The sequence below is a fragment of the Spinacia oleracea genome, chromosome 4 (genome assembly GCF_020520425.1).
Source record: "Spinacia oleracea cultivar Varoflay chromosome 4, BTI_SOV_V1, whole genome shotgun sequence".
In the NCBI taxonomy this organism is placed as follows: Eukaryota; Viridiplantae; Streptophyta; class Magnoliopsida; order Caryophyllales; family Amaranthaceae; genus Spinacia; species Spinacia oleracea.
The window spans coordinates 188,836,628-188,862,346 of NC_079490.1; the positions used below are offsets into that span (position 1 = coordinate 188,836,628).

Consider the following 25,719-nt stretch of genomic DNA (forward strand, 5'->3'; position numbering starts at 1 on the left):
AAAAAAAAAAAAAAAAATTCAATCTTCAACTTTAAAAAAAAAAGCTCATTCAACCTTCAACGGTAATATTTTCTGGAAAACGGTTCAGCAAAGAAAATAAAGGCAAAGCTGAAGGGGTTGTATCATCTCCCATTTTATCGAGTTTGCCACAAACAAAAACGCACAGGAAAGTTTTTAGCAAAACGTTTAGAGCTGCTACAACATTATTAAGCTTCGAAATTCAGCTTCGAAATCTCGCTTCGAAATTAATGTAAGTTTTTCGTTAAATTGTTTTTGTCAAATGTAGTTAATTAATTCCTGAAAATAACAATGCTATATGAATGTTTTATTTTTGGGTAGTTAAATTTGTTTGAATTAATGAAAAATTGGAGTTTCATGATATTGATGAATCTTGATTGTTTGGCAGATATTCATGAGTTAATGAAAAATTGTAGTTTCATGTTAATTTGATAAATTCGTTTTTGGTGAGAAAGTAGATCTGCACGACGGAGAAAACAAGGTGTTTTTTTTGTTTATTTCATACATTCTATAATTACGTAGTATTAAGAATGTTATTAAGTTGTATTTTTTCCTATATGGTTAAACACTAAACTAAGTGGTTATTCTAAAATCGTTGTATATAATTTGTTTGTTTGTTGTATTTTATAAAACCCTAAACGTTTGGCACCATTTTATAAAACCCTAAACGTTTTTCGTATTTTGTACAACAGTGATATACGTGGGAGTTCTGTATGGCTTGGGTAGACCTAAACGAAAGTGTCCCTGATCTGAATGAAAATGTTCCTGAAAGCTCACAATATAGATTAATAACTGATGGACAAGAAGTTATCGTTAACCCCCCTAGTGTAGGGATGTGTTTTACAACGGGCCATGAGTTTTTCGAATTTTGTCAGTTGTATGCCTTCAAAGAAGGATTTGAGATGTTTATCAAAAGTAATAAGCTGAAAAAAGAGTACAAAGAAAAGGGAGTATCTAAGTCTGGTGTGGGAAAGTATGAGGCAAAGCCGCATATGATGGAACTTATTAGATTAAAATGCAAGAAGGGAGGGGTGAAAAAAGGTGTTGGGTCTAATGTGACCGGTTGTAAGATGAATATTTACGGTGTAAGTAGAGATGGGCTATTTACTATATTGACTTGTGACTTGCAACACAATCATCCTTTAAATCCTGACTGTAGTAGACTGATGGTTAATTATAGATGTATAGACGGTACTACATTTAAGAGGGCGATGATCAATGACATGGGTGGTGTTAGCATAAGTAAGAACTTTGGTACGCATCTAATTGAAAAGGGAGGTTATGAAAATATTACATTTAATAATAGAGACTTGAGGAACGCAATCAACGTCGAACGTCGTTCATCAAGATTTAGTGCTGCAGATGCCGCAGGACTCGATGCTTACTTTAAGGCACAACGTGATTTGCATCCCGAGTTTTATAGCTCAATACAAGTAGATGATGATGGTGTTTTTACGAATGCATTTTGGTCGGATGCACGTAGTAGGGGTACATGCAAATATTTTGGGGATGTTATTACTTTTGATACTACTTTCGCTTGCAACCGGTACGTGTTTTAATTAAGTTTTTATTGATTTAAATTCTTTGTAATTGTACTTTGGTCAATTTGTTTGAAAAAGTAATATCCAATACATTTATATTGTTTTAGGTATCGGATTCCATTTGCTCCATTCATTGGTGTAAACCATCATGGCAAATCAATTATATTTGCTGCGGCCTTAATTTCCCATGAAAATACTCCCTCATTTGTTTGGGTATTTGAAGAATTCCTGAAGTGTATGGGGAAGGCACCACTGGGCATCTTAACCGACCAAGACAAAGCAATTTGTAGAGCAATTGAGCTAGTCTTCCCGGGCGTCCGTCACAGACTATGTTTGTGGCACATGCTCCAGAATGCTAGTAAGAACCTAGGTAGTCTCAGTGATTGGAAGAAAATAGACACCCTGATCAGAACTGCAATACATGATCTGATTGATCCAGATGAGTTCGATGAAGCTTGGTGTCATGTGATGGATGAGTACGGTTTAAGGGGTCCTGGGTGGATGAAGGACGCGTATGATAACAGGCGTCAGTGGGCTCCGGCATATAATAGAGGAAAGTTTTGGGCAGGTATGTCTTCTACACAAAGGAGTGAGGGTATGAATAGATTTTTTAAAACTCACGTGAACTTAGATTGTGGTTTAGTTTTGTTCATTCATAATTATGAATATTGTATGAGGATAAAAGCTGAGGAAGAGAAACAGGATAATTTTGATAACATTGATAAGCCTGCTAAGATTGATGTTGATAAGAGTGTTTTAGTTGAGTATGTATTGGTTAAGACGTACACTAGTGAGAAGTTTGCTGAGGTTGTTAAAGAGCGTAGAGGATTGACACACACAAATGTCACGAAAACCTCATGTCATGGATCAGTGGTGTTGTATAGAGCTGATGAAAAACTAACCTCACCGTTTTGGCGGAAAAGGTTTAAAAGTTATGATGTTAGGGTGGATAAGGAAAATGGTGATTTACATTGCTCTTGTAACTTGTTTGAATTTACGGGAATACTTTGTAGACATATAATGCGTGCAATGGATGTAGAGGATTTTCAATTTGTTCCAGAAAAGTACATACTACAACGGTGGATGAAGTGTGTTAGGTCGTACGAGAGCATTCGAGTATCTTACTTCGACCCTCTTGAATCTATCAGATTGGGCAAAGCCAAAGAGCTTTCACAACGGCATAATTACTTGTCTGAATTAGCTATGCGTAATGATGATGCACTTCGGTTGTACAAGGAGGCTATGGATGTTGTGCGGCTAAAAATGGAGGATGTAGTCGGAATACGAAAGACTGGGGAAAAAGGGGACGACCTTATATGTTGGTGGGACCCAGATGCGAGAAATGTATTTGGTCGTCGAAGGCTACGTCCACGAGAATTTGGTGAGAGAGCCAGATTAAGGGATGTAGAACCGGTCGTGGACGAGAACAGGATCAAAACACCGGTTGACAAACGGCATACTGGTAGGGCAAAGACAAAAAGGAATGCTCCTTTTGGTGGAAAGGCCGGTGGGAATTCTAAGAACAAAAAAGTGGTTACTGAAGAGGAAGTTATTGCTAATGAGGTAAAATTTACATTTTATTTGTTTGGTGATTCGTATCGTATATGCAAGTTTTCATTAGGAAATATAACTTTACTTTTCTACTTAAATGTTGTTTGTGCAATGTAGGAACTTATTTGTAACGCATTTGGAAATCTTCCAAGTTACCGTGCTAGGCAACAACACGCGAATCACGTTGGGGGTACATATGCGGAGAACGTCCCACAAAGTTCTAATGTACATCCTTCTCAAAGTTCTCAAGCACACCCGTCCCAATTACATTTGTCTCAGGATTGTTCACAGTCATTTGAATTTGATATTAACGATTGGCGCACCAGATTGTGAATGTTTTGTGTAAATGTAATTTAATTTGATTTCTTCAAAGATATATTTTCGTTTAAACGGTATTTTAAGAATTGAATTTTTTAATCCAATCCTCCCTTTTTGCTATGTACTTTACGTTATGTCTATATATGTAATTGATGTAACCTCAATTACTTTATCAGTGTAAAAAAAAAAAAATACAAAATGAGTTGTATTAGGCGTCGAACCCACAACCAACGGGTAGACAATATGCTCAATGAGGAGGAAAGAGTAACCATTGTGACAGTGAGGCTAAGCCAGTGATATTTGTGGGCAACAATACTATTTATTGTATAATTTATATTAATTAATAATGTACATACAACGAATCTATTACACTGGGAAACAATTATAAAAATAACGACTTCATTATACTAGTCTTACCAAATGTAAACATGATGTGTTTGGTCATTGTAGTCAAAAAATGCATTCCCATGTCATGCAAAAGTCAGCCCCTTTTTTTTTTGTAATATATGAATATTATTTATTGGAAACAACATGATCCATCAATGACATGTTAGAACTAGTTGAATATAAGGGTGTGTTCAATCCCTCCATTTCAAAGAAAAAGTAATTATAAGAGATTACTACATCACAAAGAATGGCTACTAGTGTAAATAAAATCACAACGAGATGCAGTGAAATCGATTCGATGTTGAGTGGGGGAATAACAATCGGTGAAGTGACTGAGGTGTGTGGCGAAAATGCATCAGGTAAGACTCAATTTTGCCTTCAAATTAGTCTCTCTTGTCAATTGCCGCCTTCAAGGGGTGGTATTTGTTCCTCGGCTATATATATCCATTCACTTGGTCCCTTTCCCATACGTCGTTTAAGTAGATTAGTTCCATATGTTTTAGGGGACCTTGAAACATTAAATGGAAATCCTTTGGATTACATAACTACAAAGCAAGTTGACACTCCTCATGTTGCCGTTGTTGTGGCTAACAATGTGATTGACGTATTTCCATCTGATCACGATACAACGCAAAATTTCATTATATCGTCCGGGAGAAAGGTCCGTCCGGCTTTGGGCGCCTCATGGACACGCAATGTACGCACTCGTCTAATGTTGTCCAAAAGATTTAATTCATTTACCCAACAAATTGACAGATTTATAAACATTGCATTTTCACCATCATTAGAGGTAGATGCATGTATGTTCAACATCACTGAAGAGGGGATTGTCGGTGTTTGTAGTTAAAAGATACTAAGAAATTGTGCCAATAAGACCAATGAACATTAGAAAATGTTTAACATGTTTAAAAGACGCAGTTATGCTGCGAGTAATACGCTACTAAATTTTTTGTTAATGAAATCCTACCATACAACCAAATCAATAACCATCATTGTCCGTCAGTCAATTTCCTTATTAGCTCGTCCACTTTGATTTCATTGTGTGGGTTTGTAACTAGCCGTCCGAGCATGTAATTCCGGACGTCCCTCACCTCCTCTACGTAGCCCTAGTCATAATTAATGAACACACGGTTAGTGTAGTGATTAATAAAAAAAAATTAAAACAACTTATTTCCACATGTAAATTAAATAGTCTTACCTCCAACCACTCTGCCACGTTCTCAACGGATGACAAGAGGTAGATCATACACAGTACACCCCCGTCCTGGCGACATTTCTCTTTTGGTCCATTTGACCATAGATCAAAAGAGGCAGTATTTAAGGTCAATTCATCATTTTTTAATCCCAAGTGCGATTGAAAACCCAAAAACATACGTTCCTGTTACAATTGGGTTTTATCGAATTAATACGAGATTAAGGCGGAAGTATGTTTCCCGAAAATAGCAGTACGTACCAGTTTGTATACGAATTTATCCCTAGCATTTAAACCCATAACCTTTTGCCTTGGTGCAAAAATAGTCATTTTCAACATATTTGAGTTAAGATCCTCCTTATGAGCAACACGGTCCACTTTAACAACCACCCACCGTCCTCGGCGTTTAATCGGGACATAAAGCTGATTGCACAACATAGAGTTAATAGCCGTAAACCACCATTTCTGTGCGAAAATAAGACTACTTACCTTTTGTATTGCACCCAAATCAATCTGGTAGTAGTTGATGTCCTCAAGTAGTTGCTTTGATTTCATTAACAAAGCTTCTGTGTAGTTCTCACTTGATTCTTCAAGGTCTAACAATTCACCCTACGTTTTAAACATCCATAGCATTACTTCGTATATAAGGTTAATGGGTGTCTACTACTATGTATTTGCATAATAAGCTTACCATGAGATCTGGCATAAGCACGTAAGACCTTATGCCAACTCCGGAGGTCGTATCAGCATTCAAACACGCGCACCATGCAGACATCACCTAACCAATAAGACAATGTTAGTATGAGAAAACTAATCCAGAGACCTATTAACTAATTACAAAATGCAACCCCCATACATTATCATGTACTTCGCCTTTGGACTTAAAGGACGTTTGAAGCGTGATCCGATCAATCGTGATATCACCAGCTTTAAACACCATTTGGTTTGGAAACTTGTTCACGGTCAAAATCATAGTTGAAATCTTTAACGTTCTTGGTTCAATGACAGTTTTATGCTGTAAAGCATCTGGCATGGAAAGTCCATCATCGCTGCCAGTTGTGTAACCATCAACAACTCCAACACTGTCAATGTCATCACCCGTGTTGTTTTGAGGTTCCTCAACACCATCATCCTCATTCAGGTTTCTGTTTTCAGGCCCTGTAGCGTATTCCTCGTCCTGATGAGGACCATCAAGGTCATCAATGTTTTTATTGGCAGCTCTATAACTTCGTCCACGCCTTGTATCATAAGCATTTTGTTGTACGGAGCCTTCAAGTGTGGCCTGTGTAGTTTAGTGATAATTATCACGGTGAAGTAGGTTGTAACAAAAACCAGTTACAACAAACAATAATATAATAAAGACTCGTACCTTCCTCTTCCTCTTGCCCCGGCATCTATAATCCACGTTCCTTGATCGACTATCCGCTTTGGTTGACGCTTTAGAGGGTAACATTGGTGTACCAGTCCTCTTACTAAGAAGTGTTCGTTCAGCAAGGGCATCCCATGGGGTCCGCTCTAACGGCTTGCCAATGGGGTATGGTTTCCCATACTCAACATTCAGTACAACCTAAATAGGCGTATAAATGATCACTACTGAATAACATATATTGTTCAATACAACAAAAAAGTTAGATATTGGTTTTTACCTCTGCATGGCCATATTCGCCATCCGGTCCCAAATCTTGTGCAATAACGTTTGTGACATCATCTTGTAGCCATGCCCCTAATCTAGGTGTATCAGTTTTCCAAGCCAACGGAGTAACACCATACTTTAACCTGTCCAGGTAAGCAATCTGCCAAAAGATGGAGTGGTTATCATTCGCGGGGAGGAATAACTAATTACAAAAAAAAAAAAAAACACGGACGATGCGCACAACGTCTATCCTCACTAACCATTAAAATAATCGAAGATGGTCTTCCCTTCTCCTTCTCATGACCTGCAATCCAAACATTAACAACGGAGCAACACAAACAAATCAATAAATTCCGGGTTTTTAATGTGGAATAGCTACATGCAACACTCAAACATAGCTTCTTGGATTCACTTTTTGGCGAATTTAATACTTCGGTTACACAATTATGTAATGGTTGAAACAAATTAAGAACTTACATTTCAATTGGCTCAAAGAAACTCTTGACGAATTTTCCTATGTTTCCGGCGAACGAATATCGGATGTTCACCTTGTTGGGGTGGGTTTTGGAGTGTGAACAGAGATGAGAAGATTGAGTGCTTCTTTTTTTTTTTGGCAGATTTTCAAAACGGAGACACTTTTTGCAATGAATGGCACGCGTTTGATTCTTCCTATACACAAAAGAAAAGCAAAAAGTAGTTTTGTTGACATTAATTACACTATTATCTTTCCCTTTTTTTTTATTTAACTTTAATTCAAATTTATTTAATTTTTTTCGGTGTTAATGTTTTTTATTGTATTATAAATACACATAGCGAAGGACACCGTTAACTTTAAATTGTATGTATACGTTTAATTTCACTTGCCAAGACATATTTTAGGTGAGTATTAGGCCCGATTATAAATTATGTGTAAATTTCTAACTAAAAGTCCATTATCGTTCACTAAGGGTTAAATAGGTAAAACAATAAACACGTCACTCACTTAAATCGAATCACTAGACGGTTTGTTTCAATACGGGGTGATTAGGTTTAGTTGGCCATTCGTTCCGATCAAAGGTCAACCAATTGAACAAAACAATAAACACTTCACTCACTTAAATCGAATCACTAGACGGTTTGTTTCAATACGGGGTGATTAGGTTTAGTTGGCCATTTGGTCCGATCAAAGTAGAACCAATTGTATCGACGGATTAGGAACAAACAAGAGTTACAAGTGTTAATCTGGTCTTGAATACTCGAATCAAATCTCATTAGATGGTGTCGTTCCACACAGGGTGATTAGGTTTAGGTGAACATTCGTTCCGATCAAAGGTCAACCAATTAAACAAAACAATAAACACTTCACTCACTTAAATCGAATCACTAGACGGTTTGTTTCAATACGGGGTGATTAGGTTTAGTTGGCCATTTGGTCCGATCAAAGTAGAACCAATTGTATCGACGGATTAGGAACAAACAAGAGTTACAAGTGTTAATCTGGTCTTGAATACTCGAATCAAATCTCATTAGATGGTGTCGTTCCACACAGGGTGATTAGGTTTAGGTGAACATTCGTTCCGATCAAAGGTCAACCAATTAAACAAAACAATAAACACTTCACTCACTTAAATCGAATCACTAGACGGTTTGTTTCAATACGGGGTGATTAGGTTTAGTTGGCCATTTGGTCCGATCAAAGTAGAACCAATTGTATCGACGGATTAGGAACAAACAAGAGTTACAAGTGTTAATCCGGTCTTGAATACTCGAATCAAATCTCATTCTGATCTTGGTTACCAAGGTTGTATAGGTTAATTTGACTCTTGAACCCAATCAAATCATGTTAAAGTGACGAAGACTTTAGACATTCATTTCACTTTAGTTAAATACAAAATAAAGATCTGATGTTATACAAATTAAATCTTTAACCCATTATAGTCATACATAATATTATACAACTTAAATCTTTAACCCATTAAACTTCACTTCTGCAAAGTATCGAAGCTAGTGCTATATAGCACATTTTACAATCCAACCACTTTTCAGCTTTTGGGACTACCAATGCAAATGTCTGGCGGGAAAACTACGCTATTCAATATATAACGAAACTACTTTACATACAACCATGTTTGTCTACGGTTATCTACGTAATTAACAACAAAACTATTAATTTGGTCTGAAAAATTCATAACGACGTGATAAACAACACACTAAATTACTCCTAATTAGTTCTACTTTTCCCGCCAGAAAACACATGTGCTCCAAATCCATATATGGTGCATTGGTGCATATATATACATAAGACATACAAAATGAAATAGCAATTCAACAACTACAAACAAACCACGAATACAATTTGTTGAACATTTAAGTACATCAAGAACTATTGTGGGAATGGCACCGGTGAATCGAAGAGGTAAGCTAACTCATGGCGTCACAAGTTCGTCAAGAGTGAAGGAAATATCAAAAATTCGAGTATGTGGAAAAGGTAAGCTAACTCCTACTAAAACCGCGTTTTAATATTATTAGCGAGTTACACTTAAAATAGCCTAATATAACATGGATTTCGGACATGTTTGTTGTAGATGTACCATCTACACCCCGTTGGTGTAAGTACTTGGCGGTGGAACTTCAACAGGAGCAATTCAAAATTGATTGGAGGAGATTTATGCGGTTCATTATCAAGCGTTTAGGACCTTCTGAAACTTCCAAGATAGTAAGCGATCTACGATGCGCTCCTAATGTAAGTGAAGTATTTATGGAAGAACGTGACTATTACTTAGTTGAGAATTGGTCTTTTGAAAAAATTAAACCAAACCAGAAGGGAGATCGACTAATTGCGGTAGCAAAAGCGGATGATCGACTACTAAAGCGAGAACCTTTAGAAGAGGACGAATTTTTGCTCAAGGAAGGGAAACAGAAAAAGATAGTGTTCGTTGATTTAACACAAGAAGACTAGGGAATTTTGTTGTAGAAGTGGTTACATGCAACGTTTATCGTATGCACTTTCTTAAATATTACGTTGTACGGCTTGAAAAAGTTTTTATATTAAAATCAATGACGTCTTTGTTTTATTCGTATTGAAATATAATTTTTTTTTATATTCGTCGTATTGCTTTTGCTTTTGCTTTTGCATATACTATTTCGACATTTACGGGAATTGTGGGGAATACTTTGTAAATATCACCAGCAACCACACTTAGTTTACCGGAAACCAAAATCTCCTTTCTTCAAATTAATCTACACAACCAGATCTGAGTTCAATTTTTTTGGCAGATAATGAATAATCAAAGAGGACTGTCGCTATTAAGGTATGTTAATCGATTACCTTTATCTGGGTTTGTTTTTGTTTTTTAATTTGTTGAATAATTTGTAATTGAATCGTTTTATCGCAGAGAACCAATAACACAGACCGCCAAAATATGGCTTGTAGTTTGGCGTGAGGGGAAAATTGTTTTCCATCCACGCCGCCAATATAAAAAAGGGTCGTCAAAATTGTATATGATAGCAACGACCATATTAAACTTCAACTATCTGCATAATATAATTAGATCTATGGGATACTATGACTACAAGATCTGGTATGTCGCCGACATTAAAAAATTTCACAGCGAAGGGAGGTTACTTTCAAATTCAGAAGACTTTCAGGCAATGGTGGATTTGGGTCTGAAGAAAAGATTGGTTAACATCATTATCCAACACACTAACTATGCGGCAACTCATCCAACTGGGAAAAAAAAGAAAAATGTTACAAATCTAAGTCCAATTAAAAAGGTATGTTTATGCCGATTAAGGTATTTAGATTTTTAAAGTTTGTCTTATTATAGTAACTTAAATTCATTTTTGTTGTATAGCCGAATATCAATGCACAACAGCATACGGAGGCTAATGAAGGGGAACATAACGACTATGGTCAATGTTCGACAACGGTTAGTGACATTTTATGAGTTACATATGTAATATTATTTAAATATGATCGAAGTTTTTAGAAATAGGTATTGTATAATTAGAAATGTATGGATTTTTTTTAATTAAAATGTTTATAGTTTTAAATAAATCACTAAATTCATGTACTGTATTGTTTTTTTTTTGGTCAGATTCCTGGAATGGGTTGTGGTATAAGTCAATTTGCACAAATGCTTGCAAAATTAACAGAACCACAAAAAAAATGGGTGGTGGAAATGGGTTTCGAGGAACTATTGTATATAAGGGTCAATCATATTGACGCAACATTTGGTTATTGGATCATGTCTAGGTTTGACCCGGACAACTTAGAGCTGAAGATACGGGACAATTACTACGTTAAAATAGACGAGGAAACAATTAGTTGGGTTTTAGGTTTAAATTCGGGGAAGCACCTTTTGCTACCAAATAATTCTTCAAAACTTGTAGATATTCACACAAAGAGGCAGTATAAACAAAACACATCTTATGGTGCGGTTACAGAATCTGAGGTTTATTCAAAAATAATCGACTGTCATATAGACAAGATTAGTTTCAAAAAACATTTCTTACTATATGCTTTAGGAACTCTCCTTTGTCCTACACAAAAATGTGGTTGGATAAGCCCGATACATATCACCGTCTTAGACAAAGCTTCAGAGGCAACAAAGTATAATTGGGCAGCATATGTGTTGGATTGGCTTGTCAAATACGGGGAAAAATTCAAAAATTCAATTCAGGGCTATGGTGGATGCACACTTCTACTGCTTGTAAGTTATAACAACATTAATAACAAACACTCGTTTGTTTATGAAAACCATAGGTATACATGTACCTAACAACAATTATTTCCCTTAAAAATAACAGATCATATATATCGATAGGCTAGCATCGTCCAGAGCTGATCTGAACATGGCACCCGACGCCTGCCGCGTACGAGTATGGGACCAACAGGACATTGACAGGACATTAAAAGCAGATCAAGGACCAAATGGTGATTACGGATTTGGACCCGTCATTGAAGAATTTGTGTATGGGAATATTTAATAATTGTCGTCGACTTTGTTTGCAAACAATTTTCAAGTATGTGTCCAAATAACTTTCCTATAGTTTTATTAATTTGTTGTATTCATTTTAGTTATCCTATCTCCCACGATTAGATTTTTTACTTTTTTATTATTTAACTAGGTTAGGTTTTCGTTGTATTGTTATTAGATTATTATTTTTTTATTCAAGTTAAATTGCAACGGTAACAATCTGGACTTCTATATAATGACCGTTTCTGTGGGATATCTACTTACATTACGTGCCCAAAAAAAAAAAAAAACAAAAATTAACATTTAGTAAGAATATATATGGCTATTGAGCAAGGAACACCCAATTCGGCAAATTCTTCGCGAGGCAGTTCTTGTAAGGCACAGCAAGTTCAATGTTACCATGGTTACAAGGCCAAGCTACAAACATGCAAACACACAAAAAACAAGGGCCAACAATTTTACTCTTGCCCGGTATGGAAGGTAATATAATCGATTCATGAGGTAGATTTAAATCACTTTTTCCCAACATTTTGGTTTTCAGAATGATGATCGGTTTTTTTACAGGATGATACTTGTGGTTTTTTCTTTTGGGAAAGTGAGGTAAACGGTAACATTCTAGATGAGCTACAAGATGAGAATTGTAATCTCAAGCAAGAAACTGTGCGCTTGAAATTCCAAGTTGAAAAGATATTTCTAGAAAATAAAATGCTGTTGGAAAAAGTTGCATATTTGGAGGCAAGGAATGAGGATATCATGCTACGCTTTTATGAATCAAAATCAAATGAAAAACTAAGTTTTAGAATGTGCGTTATTTTGACATTCTTTGTATTATTTTTTTCTCTAAATACTTGGAGAGTGTAACAGTAGATAATAAAGTAGGGGTTTCTTTGGACGCAATATATTTCTTTATTATTTTTTTGGTTACAGGTTTTTATTCTAGTTTTATTGTTAATTACCGAATAATGGAATGTATTGATTTAAATTATAAATTCGGTTCAAAAAAATAAAATAATAAAATACAAAATAAATGAGTGGATCATTTTTATAAGACATACAAATGTATAACATAATAGGGGAGGTATCATCATACATTATATAAAAACGTACAAGACAATGATGGGGAGTCAAAATTGATCTACAACGTAAAATTAATTACTCATTAACGTTTAGAACTACAAGGAGTGCTTAACTAGAAATTTGCATGACAATTGCCAATGGCTTTGCCTCACTGTCACAATGGTTACTAGCATTATCAATAGCTCTTTCATTCATCCACGCTGAGGTACAGGGTTCGAGCCTTGAGAACCTCTATTTTTCAATTTTTTTGGGCACCTTTTAAAACTGAATATTTACATTACGAAGGGTTTTACACTGCTCGAGTTGCCCTAATACACGAGCCATGCAGTGATAATTTAAGCCTCACAGCAAATGTAACTTAGTCCTATTAATCTTCTCAGCTAACAAAATATAAATAGGATACTGTGCTATCTTTTAATTTGGATATGTTTTTATGTTTTATAATATTTTTAAATATTATTTAATTTATTCATATGATCATTTAAATTCGATATTGGTAATTTAAGGCGTGTTTGTTAAACGCTCGTTTATTAAGGCACATTTGGTAATACCTCGGCTAGGCTCGAGCTTGAACTTAAACAAGCTACTCGTGACCTAAGCTAAAACAACGGAAAAATGAAAGCTCATTTAAGCTCCGCTCGAGCTCGAGATCGGAAATTTCTCATCAAGCCTAATCCTAGGTCGAACACCGAAATACTCGGTTGAGCTCGGCTCGTTGACATAACATGCAAAAAGATCTGATAACTAAAATTGTTAATTTATGGTTATATATTATAAATTATATACTTATTTAAATCAATAAATTTTTCATTACCACTCTTTAAAATATGAGTTTTTTACGATAATTTACATTGTTATATCTATCTAATATTGTTAATGTCGTTTTAAAACTAACATGCGAAATAAAACAATATATATACCAACTTATCTGATTTTTTCTTTTACTAGTAAATAAACCAAATGAATTTTACACAATTGTGAAAAAATTTACCAAAATTGTTTACGAATTTTTTCAGAAAATACATAAAAATGAACCCACTTTTATTGCATTATTGCGCTGGCTTCCTCTAATTTATTACATGCACCACGCGTCTCACTTATATCAATAAAGCTGATTTACTTTTTCGTTTTTCAACGAAAGTAAATTTGTTCAAAATCATATACAACAAAACTGTAAATAGCAACAATTAATTGTTCACAGCTGGGGAATGCTCTAACATCTCAATACAACTTAACTCATTTGGCAGTGTGAAAATAAAATCCGGAAGTTCAAAAGTTTCTCGTATTACAATAACAATTCAAGCCTCACATTATAGTTTACATTGCCCTAAAACACTTACTTGGAAACACATTATAAATAGGATCTTCAAGTTCACTTGAAAAATCCTACTTCACCTTTCTTCCACCCAACACTCTCCAAAACCCTCAAGTTTCCACCAAAAACCACTCAACAATGGAGGAGATCAAGGTAATTAAACATTTTCTTTTTTTTAGTTACTCAAATGGGAGGTTGTAAGATCATGATTTCGATTTTTTTTAGTAATAGTCATTTTTTGGTAATTTTGGCAAGTTTTTTTCGTAACAAATTTACCACTAAACTTAGGGTTATTTTTGTTAATTTTACTTCAATTCTATTTAGGGTCAATTAGGCTTAATGAGTGTTAATTTTAGTTAAATTATATTGTTAATTTTGACTTGAAAATAATATTTTGTACAAAATTTAAGGTGAAAATATTAGTTACTTTCTATTCTTATTTTTGGTTTTGGTACATAATTTAGGTGAGAAGTTTTAATTATGTTTGTTAGTGTTATTATTCCGAAATTTTGAAAATTATGTTTTGGTCTTTATTTTGATTTTAATTTAGGTTGCGTAATGTTAGTTTTAGTTAAACAACAATTCCTAACTAAAATGTTCAATGTTGTAGGCGCATGATGTGTTTTATAACGAACTCATTTTAGCTCTTCATATTTTCCCGAATTTTTCGACCCGTCAAGGGAAAATAATTCGAGCTGTTTGCAAGGAATGGAAACGTATTTGGGACGACGACGATTACGGGGATTCGTTGCGTAGGTTGTTCGCTGAGGAATAGGTTTTCGGCAATAGACTAATATGTAACATTTTGTTTATCGTTACTTATTAGTGTCTAATTTAAGTAGTAAAAACGGTACTTAATACTGTTTCGGAGGGGTTTAGGACTTTGGTATGACACTTTTGAATTTGTGTACGGTACTATGATGTAACATTTGTGTACGCAATTAGGATATAACAACGTACGACTGTGGACTAAAGGATATATATTATAAGTTGTTATTTTGATGTACTATTTGTTTAACAAGAAATTTTAATTATTGAATATTCTTATAACTTGCAATTATAGTTTATTAATGAAATGATTGATTTAAATTATAAATTCGGTTCAAAAAAATAAAATAATAAAATACAAAATAAATGAGTGGATCATTTTTATAAGACATACAAATGTATAACATAATAGGGGAGGTATCATCATACATTATATAAAAACGTACAACACAATGATGGGGAGTCAATATTGATATACAACGTAAAATTAATTACTCATTAACGTTTAGAACTACAAGGAGTGCTTAACTAGAAATTTGCATGACAATTGCCAATGGCTTTGCCTCACTGTCACAATGGTTACTAGCATTATCAATAACTCTTTCATTCATCCACGCTGCGGTACGGGGTTCGAGCCTTGACAACCACTATTTTTCAATTTTTTTTTTGGGCGCTTTTTAAAACAGAATATTTACTTTGGAAACTCCGCAGTCATCTTCTCCGATTGGATCTTATCAAATCTGAAATGCAGAATTTTTTTTCCACAAATTAAACATTAATCAATTCGACAATATTGATTTCGTGCCCATAACAGCTCTTAATTCGAACAAAATAATCCAAAAACACGACGGAAATTGCAATCTACAGCGATATTAACATGGTGACCTTAATTAAAATGGTGTATCGCCTTTCATCACCTACCATTGACAGAGATGAGATGAAATGGAAAAAAAAAAATTCCTTCTAACTTTGGTATCATCGACAGAAAATAAAGGAAAAAAAAATCCTCAGCCATTTGAATTTCAAATTCAAAGTGAAGCTGAAATTTCAAATTGAAATTGGGGGATGATGTGGCGATGCTGAGGTGGATTGAACCAATATATGGCCAGGGTACACAGGGACCACTTACCCTCTGTGTATCCATAGCCTTTGCGCACACTTTTTCTTTGAGACATTAATTATTGTTCTCATTTTCCCAATATCATAATTTTGATAAAGGTGAAAACATTATAAATAAACGTAATTTGCCTCGTTTAAATAAAAAAATAGAGGAATCTCAATTCACATTAATTAGTCTTAAAACACGTGTAAAATATCAAACGTAAAGAACAAAAAGAGACAGAGAGACTAGTTTTGTGACTTTTAATATGTTTTGATTAGCTTTTATATTAAATAAAAAAATTTGTTAAACATTTTAAAAGGTTAAATAATTAATCTTATACGGAGTATATTATTAGTGCCTTTAAGGAAATAATTTTTATTAAAATGACAAATTTTATCGATCACTTAAAATAATTAACTCTTTTTATATATAATGGTATCTTTTAAGCATTTTAAGTTAATTTTTACTGAGGTGTAAAATATTTAGAACATGTTTGGTATAGCACTTTTCAAGTGTTTAAAATGGAATCAATTAACTAATTCAATTACCTATTGTTTGGTATGAGATATAGGTAAAACGCTCCATTTTCAAAGGGTAACCATTACCACCAATTTGTTACATCTCCTAACTTTGTGATAACAAAGTGTTATCCTCCTCAATCCCTAATTTGATACAAGAGATTTCTTTCGTGGGGTATACCAAACAAAAAATAATGATAACACTTAACATTATCTTTTCTCCTTTTTAAATGTTTTAAATCCATTTCCTTTCCTAGGAAAATTTGCCAATTTTTTTGTTGGATTTTTCTTTGGCCATTTTCTTAATTTTGATTAATTGGTTTTGAAATTTTTAAAAATATTTTTAATTTTTATTAATTAATTAAAATACTTAAACTATGATTAACGATTGATTATGATATGATTAGTGACTAATTGGCCGGAATATATGGACACAGGTAGTAATTGACAACCACTAAACCCCTAGGTAGTAATTGACAAATTTTAACAAATTAGGTAGTAATTTGCAAAGTCACCAAAGACATAGATAGTAATTGACAAATTTTCCTAAGAGTTTGTGAAAAGTTATTCAATAGAGATTAAATCAACTATTAAAATTATTTTATGGTTAACTGTGAAGTGAACTCATTTAAACATCAAGCTACTTTGGTAAAATAACTTGCCATTGGAATACAAACTAGCTAGAAAGTATATTATCTTAAAATTTGATGTGACATGACAAACTAATTAGACAATTAGCTTTTTATAGGAGTTTCTCGAGCACTCCAATGGATGCATTTAGGGACCTGCTTGAATTAGCTAGCCAAAGAAAATTAGCCCTAATTAGCTTGGAAAAAAAGAATAACTTTTTCTTAATTGTATAGAATGTAAATATATGAATAAAAAAAAGTTCATAAAACTTTTCAAGCAACTTGCTAATAATTAAAGCATTTTTAAATAGAAAATGGTGCGATTGAAACAAACTGACGTGGCATACCAAGTTGCAATTGTTATTCATATTACTAAGTAGTAACTACGAAGTACTTAGTATTTCATATTAAAGATGTTATTAGGATATTTTGATATTTGTCCCTTCAAATTTTTAAGTTTTGTATTTACCTCATTATAAATGGAATTTAATATTTACCACCTTAATTTTATGAAACTTTGTATATTCGATCACCATTTCTTAACGAATTTCATCCAACTTTCCGCTCATATGGACCCTACTTAACTAATTTCTTAAATTAAAAACCTAACGAAATATGGTGAAAATTAAAGTGATAAAATTTTATACAAAAGATCTTGCATGCACAAGGTAATAAATTTATTGTACACTAGAAAAACTTTTACCCAAATTTTGCAATGTTTACCTAATTTTTTGTAAGTTTTAATATGTTTCGATTAACTTAATTTTATATTATAACAAAAAAATTGATAGATAAACATTTTAAAGGGTTAAATAATTAATTATTTTGAAGAAATGTAATAGAGGATACTAAGGGTATACTCGTAATTGTACTGTTGTACGATATTATTATATATATGAGTCCCAGACACCTATATTAGGGTAAGTCGTATCATTATATTCACATGGTATCGAGAGCCCTAGATTTTCTTTAGATAAAAAAACCTAATCCTTACGGGAAATAATTTGTTCCTTCTTCATATCACATATATGGAATCTTCTTCTCCATCGCTGGTTTCACAAGATACGCCCTCCACCCCAGCGCCGACAAGAACCTCTTTGCCGCAACCGCTTGGTCCCATGGGGCATACGCCATCAAATCCATTGGGTTCGCAGCCGCAACACACAGTCGACGCCCCTCAGTTCGGTGTCTCCTCTATTGGTGCTCCGACATATACCCCAACTTTTTCGTGGCAACCTATGCATCCGACTCCACGCCGTCTCTTTGATGCGCCCTCAACTCATATTGGTACGTCGAATATTGCCCAACAATTTTAATGTTCCAATAATGTTGGAAGTATTGGTGGATTTAATGATTTGTCCCCTACTGTTGGAGCTTGTGGCTTTAATTATGTTGGTCAAAGAACCAATAATTCTTTTACCAATTTTGCTGGACCTCGTGGCGCCAATTCTGGTAGACCACATTCGCACTTTGATGGGGGACTTGCAGGCGCAACGTCATAGACCAACTATGGAGGGCCTACTTTTACGGGAGGATATGGTCTTCTTCCACAATCATTAACACCAAGTGGGTATGGTGGACCACCCGGTTTTCCTCCGTTCACACAAAATCTTGCTGAATTGTCTTCCAATATGGTAATTTTGACCTCTAATATTAAAAGTATTGTTACAACTGTTCTTAGGACGGTGGAGGATTATTTACCATGGCGTACTCAATTTGAATCTTTTCTAATTTCTCATGGATTATTAGGCATGCTTGATGGTTCAATTTCTATGCCCAATGTTTGTATAATTGATAATTTAAATAGAGAAACTGTGAATCCAGATTATTATCATTGGTTGAGAATTTATCAAACTGTTAGGTCTTGGTTATTTGCTACGGTGTCTAGAGATATACTTGTCGACACACATGAGGTTAAGTTTTCTGCATTGGTGTGGGAGAGATTACAATCTCGGTTTATGAATGCTAGTATGGCTCGTTCTATGGAGCTGAAAAGTATGTTGCGGAATATTGCTAAGCAAGAATTACAGTCAATTCAATGGAATCTTATCTACGTGACATAAGAATTCTTCCTGATTTCCTTGCTGCAATAAATGCTCCTGTTTCTACCCATGATTTAATTCTACACACTGTGATGGTTCTTGATCGTGACTATGATGCATTATCCACACAATTTATCCATTTTACTGGTCGCTTGAACTTTTGAGGAGGTCAATCGGGCATTAACAACTCAAGAACATATTGTTAAAGGATGTCAGGCTAGGGCACAGGGGTTTGCAGCGCATCAGGCGTTCATGGCAAGTACTCATTCTAGTTCGAACAAGGCCGCGACTCACTCTTCAAACTCTACTGCAGGGAAACATTCCGAGGGATCCCGAAACAATAATGGGGATCATGGAGGTGGTAAAGGCCGTGGAAAAGGCCGTGGTGGTCGTGGAAAAGGACATGGTGAGGGTGCAAACCAAAACCAAGCACAAGCCCAAACACAAAATTCAGGAGGTACAACTTTATGTAATTCTGTTTTGTCATCCAATAGTGTTGTTGTTTCTCTTGCTTCCTGCGATACTAACAATTCGTTTGCAGGGGATTCTAATGTTGATGGGGTGTTTGGTGCTAGTCCCACAAATATAGTCTTTCAAATTTGTTTTCATCCAGGTCATTCCGCAATTTCTTGCCCTTCTCGTTATTCTCAGACTTTGAATGCCACTCTTGTTAGTCTTCCCACAGGAGAGCATAATGAAACTGTAACACCCCGTACTTTTAAGCATGCTTTATTATTCTGTAATTATGATTTTTAACGTAATTACGTCCTTAATTTTTCCAACCTATTTTAATTATCTTATTATGTCTACCTTTTACTGTGACATAATACGAATTACTTAAGCCAAATTTTATTCTTACACATGAGTTTAGCCCATATTTCAAAGACCAGTTCTATTATTATCATTTAACGTATGGAAATTTCATTTCTACCCTCAATGCTCCAAAAACAAGCAAAATCCCATATCCCTTGTTCTTCCTCACGTGTAAATGGAGCCAACCACCCTTTCGACTTATTTTTCAAGTACAAAGAAAAATACACTTTTCTTTCTTTCTTCCTTTGTACGCGTAAATGAGGGAGTTGGACAACAAGATTGTTCTCACAATTTTCTGTCAACTTTAAAGTAATGTATCTCCCACTTCTTCCTTGTGTGGCAGCTATTTCTTTAGCCAAATATCTAAAACTTTTCTTAAATTCATGACTCACCATGTCAACAAATCCCTATAAATGGCTTCTTCTGTTTAGTTGTTTGCAACACCAAAACCAAGCTCAAACTCCATGTATAAATCTTAAAGCCACATCCTCCATTATTTTTTTCTATTTCGGCCACCGCAGCGCCGCCACTGTTGCCACCACTTTCTGCCAGAAAGTCCAGCCAGCCATCCCTTTTCACAACTCTGACCCGATGTCACCTTCTCTTTGTCGCCGGATTCTACCGTGGCCCTGTTGGTTGTTGCTATGTTGGCGTGTTGTTGCGTGAGCTGCTGCGCCATTTTTGTTGCTAACAGCTTCATTTTTATTCCAATGTAAAAGGAGGACCAAAAGTTAAAAAGGAGATGTTAAATATGAGTGGGCCTTGTTGAATCTTATTAAGTCCACTAGAAGCAATAGTGGACAGTGAGTTTGTAATTAAAGAGCAAAACAATTGTGGGTCTTAGGAAGCTACGTAAGTTTCTCATAATTTGATATAAGTTTAAGTATCTTTTTGATGATTACTATATGACTAATTTGAGTTGTTATGGTTAATTATGGAGAAATTAATCGAGCTAAAGTATGATGCATTTTGGACCTATCTCGCGAGGGTATCAAAGGATTAAGCCGAAAAGATGGATATCGAGGTAACTATTATGTCCAGCATTTAAGCTTTATATGCCCGTATGTGTGTTATGTGTGATTAAATGATTATGATATGATTTATTTGCTAACGCATGATGTATGATTTAAAGTTTATGAGTACGATTGTGATAATATGTTATTATTTTATGATGTTAAAGACGTTGTTCGGGAATAATGATATATTTATAAAGTTATTTTAAAGAAAGACGATGTTGCTTTTGTCGGCATGGAAAAGTGAACTGAACTAGTAAATGGGCAAGTTACTGGTGGAGGCCATGTTAAAGTTAAATGGGAACCAATTCCCCCTGAATGATGTAAGAAAAGTCCCGCCAAAGCCTGTACTTGCCAATGAGCTGTAAAGGAAATGATTCCTTGCCGACATAGTTTTCAAGATAACGAGATTAAATTAGTTATTTCCGAACAATAAATGCTAATGATTGATATGTGGCAAATGATTTTAGAAAATAAAACCGTTTTGACGGGGTGGAGTATTACTGAGTTTTCCACTCATTTTTGGAATTTTTCTGTGTTTTTCCTGTTTTCTATTTTTATGATGATGTACAGGTTCGATTAAGGAGCTAGAGTTGCTCAAGAGGAAAGTTATTACTAGAGTTGTTATTTTATTATTGAGATATCTAGATGAGATGGATTATTTTATTATGAAAATTTTGATATTGAGTTATTTTATTGATTATTGTGGAAATTCTCTTATTGAGGTTTTTATCAGAATATCAATTAGATTTATTTTGGGAATCTAATTGTATTATTAAAGGATTACTTTTTTGTGGGCCCATACCCACAGGTCCCAGGATTATTTATGCCCAATTCCGCTGCTAATGATGAGCTAAGTGCGGTTTATTACCGATAATTAAGGTACTGAAAAGTCGGGGCGTTACAGAAACAATTTGGTTTCCTGATTCAGGAGCATCTTCTCACATGACTAACGACCAAGGTATGTTATCTGAAAAATCTATATATATATTTTGTCCTTGTTCATGTTGAAGTAGCGAATAGTACTAAAATCCCGATTAAACATGTTGGCAAGGTCACATTAAACTCACACAGTCGTCCTTTGGTTTTAAACAACGTTTATCATTGTCCCACTATTAAATTCAATCTAATGTAGGTGCAAAAATTAGCTAAGGATAACAGTTGTGCTGTGAGTTTTAATGGTTCTCATGTTTTTGTAAAGGACAACGACACGGGGGAGGTGCTTCTCAAAGCTTCTAGTCAAGGCAGTGTCTATCCCATCACCCTCACCAACACACTTAGGAGGCCAATTGCACTTTTGTCAATCACAGCTCCCATTCCTACATGACATCGTCGTCTTGGTCATTGTGGTGATAGAGTATTAGGTTTTCTTAAGAAAAATAAGGCCATTGTTTGCGCCAGTGGACATTTTGATTGTGTTTCGTGTTGCTTAGGAAAGTCTCATAGACTACCTTTCCAGGATGTAATACACTCTTTTGATAAGCCTTTGCAATTAGTTCATTCTGATTTATGGCAGTCGAATATTTTGTCAAATCTTGGTTTTAAATATTATGTTTGCTTCGTGGATGATTTTTCTCGCTATACTTGGGTTTATCCTTTAAAACAAAAATCGGATGTGCATGATCGCTTTATGGATTTTCAGAAATTAGTTGAGGATTTATTTGATTGCAAAATAAAATATTACCAAAGTGATGGGGGTCGGGAATTTGATAATGCTCCTTTGCTTGATCATTTTCGAAAATGTGGAATATCGTTTAGAAAATCTTGCCCAGACACTCAACAACAAAATGGTGTTGCTGAGAGAAAGCATCGACATGTAATTAAACTAGCTCGAACGATGCTCATTGAGTCATTGCTTCCTGGTCAATCATGGGTCCATGCTACGTATACGACAACATATATAATTAATTGATTGCCTACCCCAGTTTTGCAAGGTGCGTCTCCTTTTCAAAAATTATTTTCAAAACAACCGGATTATTTGTTTTTACGTGTGTTTGGTTGTGAGTGTTTTCCAAATTTTATTGCGAAACAGTCAAATTAGTTAACTCCTATGTCAGTTATGTAATACCCCGAATTTTTAAAACTCGATTAATTATGCTTAATTATTTTTATTTAGCTTAAAATCGTTTTAAATCCTAATTTCGAACTTTATTTTAGTTAACGAATCTTTATTTCTCTTGAAATTTTAAGATTGTTACACGATTTACTTTTCGGATTTTATAATTTAATTTTATATTTACGAGCTTAACCACCGTTTTTTTAAAATCTTAATTATTTTTGGATTTTTGATAAATACGAAATGTTCTTATTTTATTCGAAAAACTAAATTTATTTTTCGTTAATGATATTTTTATAAAAGATTATTTCGAAACTTAATTTTAATTAAACATTTCTATTCCAATTAATTTCCTAAAAAAAGAAATCAATTTTCTGAATTTTGGCCTAATATTGTGGAATTACAAAAATGCCCTTTTGACCCATTGAAAGCAAGTCAACCCTTCTTTTCTTCTCTTCTTCTCTGCCGTGCAAACTTGAGCACCTGACATCGTTGGTTTTTGCCATATATTGCATCTATGGATCTTAGCTTTGCTGAATCACCCCCTAGAAACCAGTATATTACAATAGTCATTGCCTACTTTTCCTACTCCCTTACATCTGTCATTTGTATCCTTGCAACTTAGCACTTTCTTCACGTCAATTTCCACCATTCACCTCTAGAAATAGATGTTGAATATTATCATTGAATTTTAGAATTTAACAGCTATCGACTTCTTATTTACCATTGAATTTCCAGATTAAACATGTAGAGTTTCTTACCATTTCAATTCTCTTTAAATAACCCACAAATCGCAGCCATTTGAACCAATCTCTTCGTCTCTTTTCCGGCATAATGCCGCCTGCAAACCACCGTCTGCCACCACCATTATCACCACCACTGCCGCCACCTCAACCATCCCAACACCACTCGGCACCACTCTCAAACTCCCCTCTTTTCTCTTTTTGTTCGCACACTCATCCCCTCCCCTGCCTTTACTCACCTCCGCGCCCAGCCATCAGCACCACCATGTAGCCGTAGCGTTCCACCCATCCCACGCTCCTTCTACCTCTTTGACGACCGCCATGAACGCCGCCCAACACCCCTGCATTCTTCCCCCTTCTCCTCGGCTTTCTCCCTCCCTGTCGTCGCTCTCCACCGCGCCCAACCACCAGCACCGCCGGGGTTGGTGCGCTGCCTCTGCCGCACCGCTTGGCCGCACTCCATCCTCCGGTGGCGAACCACCGCCCAGCTGCCGCTTGCTTTCCTTCTTCCTATCTCCTCCTCCGTACCATGCTCTCCTTTTCTCTGTTTCTCGTTCATAATTCCCAGGAACAAAATCCCCACTTGTTACTTTGCTTCTTTTAATTCCTTAGCCCACTAAAAGCAAGCCCAATTCTATTTGTAAGTAAGCCCAATTCTATTTGTGAGTTGCACCTTTCATTCAAATTCAGATTTTTGCAATTGTTATTTTATGATAATAATCGTGTTTTATAAAAGTAAATAAATAAATAATTTTTAAGTATATTAATATTTGCTCCTATCATATTACGAATATTAAAAACTATTTATCAATTTTGGAAAAAAATGTATTATTGAGTTTGTTTTTAAATAAGTTACTAGCTTGATTTAAAATAGAATTTAATAATATTTCAAGCAAATCGATTTGAGAATAAAAGATTATTTAGAAAATATTGATTTTTAAAGTATTTATCATTTTAATTTTAATTCAACAATTTAATCTTTTGAAAGAAATCGGACTCGGAGTTCAGGAAGAACGAACCAACGAAAAGGCTTAGCAAATCGCGGAATTGAGGTAACGGTTATTGCTAGTACCCGCAATCCCTTCGAAATGTATTTATGAATGATGTTATGAATGATTGATGTTTTATAATGATGTTTTATGATTTGCGGGATTACAAGTATGATTTGATTGAATTGTTTTACGATAATGCAACTCTATGCAAAGTATTGTTTTAATGAGTTATTATTCCTGAAATAATGATTTTATGAAATAACGAGATTTAATGGTTTTATTGAACCACCCTGAATGAATGAGATTTTCCTGATTAATGTTCAACTAAAAGAAATGTAAACATGATAAATGAAAGTGTAAGAACTGGTCAAGTTCCCCTGTTATGGAGCCCAGGCTCCCCCTGATAAGAAGTACTGGCTTCCCCTGATATGGAACCAAAGTTCCCCCTAATAAGAAGCATTGGCTTCCCCTGATATGGAACCAAGGTTCCCCCTGATAAGAAGCACTGGCTTCCCCTGTTATGGAGCACTGGCTCCCCCTGTTATGAAGCACTGGCTTCCCCTGTTCGTAGGAGACGTCATACCATGTTTTCCTGTAAAGTCCTGACGACCAGAATATACTGTTAAAAGGAAAAAGGTTAAAGAAATGATGTTCCTGAAATAATAATCCTGAAATGATGTTCCTGAAATGATGTTTCTGAAATGACGTTTCTGAAATGATGCTTCTTAAATGATGTTTTATTAAATGTTTTACTATATTCTATTCTCCTTGTTTATTAAATAAAATGAATTGAAATGATGTTACGATGCTAGGGTAACTCGTTACTGAGTCTTCGGCTCACCGCTTTGTTTTCTGTTTTAGGTACTACTGGGGAACACGAAAACGAGTAGTGACAAGGATTTCACTATAGAAATGTTCACCTCAGTTAATGTTAAGTTGTAACAAGTTTAAGTATGACTCTTGATTAAGCTATGTACTCGGATTAAGGAATTAATAAGATTATTATATTATTTGGAGATTTAATGGTAATTAATATGATAGTTGCCTTGTAAT

The 25,719-nt window shown here is 34.8% G+C and overlaps 1 protein-coding gene and 2 long non-coding RNA genes across 8 annotated transcripts; all 3 read left to right on the forward strand.

Annotated features, from left to right (window-relative positions):
• The first annotated feature begins 681 nt into the window (after positions 1 to 681).
• LOC130472270 (protein FAR1-RELATED SEQUENCE 5-like) lies at positions 682 to 3,443 on the forward strand. The gene is made up of 3 exons (XM_056842797.1): positions 682 to 1,564; positions 1,667 to 3,122; positions 3,228 to 3,443. The coding sequence occupies exons 1-3, from the start codon at positions 732 to 734 to the stop codon at positions 3,441 to 3,443; spliced, it is 2,505 nt and encodes an 834-aa protein (XP_056698775.1). The 5' UTR covers positions 682 to 731.
• Positions 3,444 to 17,853: 14,410 nt separating this feature from the next.
• LOC110777599 (uncharacterized) lies at positions 17,854 to 22,398 on the forward strand. 6 transcript variants are annotated; one of them, XR_008932712.1, is made up of 4 exons: positions 17,854 to 18,641; positions 18,869 to 20,886; positions 21,687 to 21,836; positions 22,077 to 22,398. It is a non-coding gene; the product is annotated as an uncharacterized lncRNA (long non-coding RNA). The 6 variants fall into 6 exon arrangements; XR_008932713.1 differs by having other exon boundaries at positions 17,859 to 18,641; positions 19,258 to 20,886; XR_008932714.1 differs by having other exon boundaries at positions 17,860 to 18,641; positions 19,363 to 20,886.
• An 854-nt stretch (positions 22,399 to 23,252) lies between these two features.
• Positions 23,253 to 25,682, forward strand: LOC130459809 (uncharacterized). The gene is made up of 2 exons (XR_008919447.1): positions 23,253 to 24,726; positions 25,528 to 25,682. It is a non-coding gene; the product is annotated as an uncharacterized lncRNA (long non-coding RNA).
• Positions 25,683 to 25,719: the final 37 nt, after the last annotated feature.

Bases quoted from the DNA above. Each gene is read 5' to 3' on its own strand.
- LOC130472270 (XM_056842797.1), top strand. From the start codon at position 732: ATGGCTTGGGTAGACCTAAACGAAAGTGTCCCTGATCTGAATGAAAAT. The intron at 1,565-1,666 runs GTACGTGTTTTA...ATATTGTTTTAG, and splicing joins ACTACTTTCGCTTGCAACCG to GTATCGGATTCCATTTGCTC. The intron at 3,123-3,227 runs GTAAAATTTACA...TGTGCAATGTAG, and splicing joins AGGAAGTTATTGCTAATGAG to GAACTTATTTGTAACGCATT.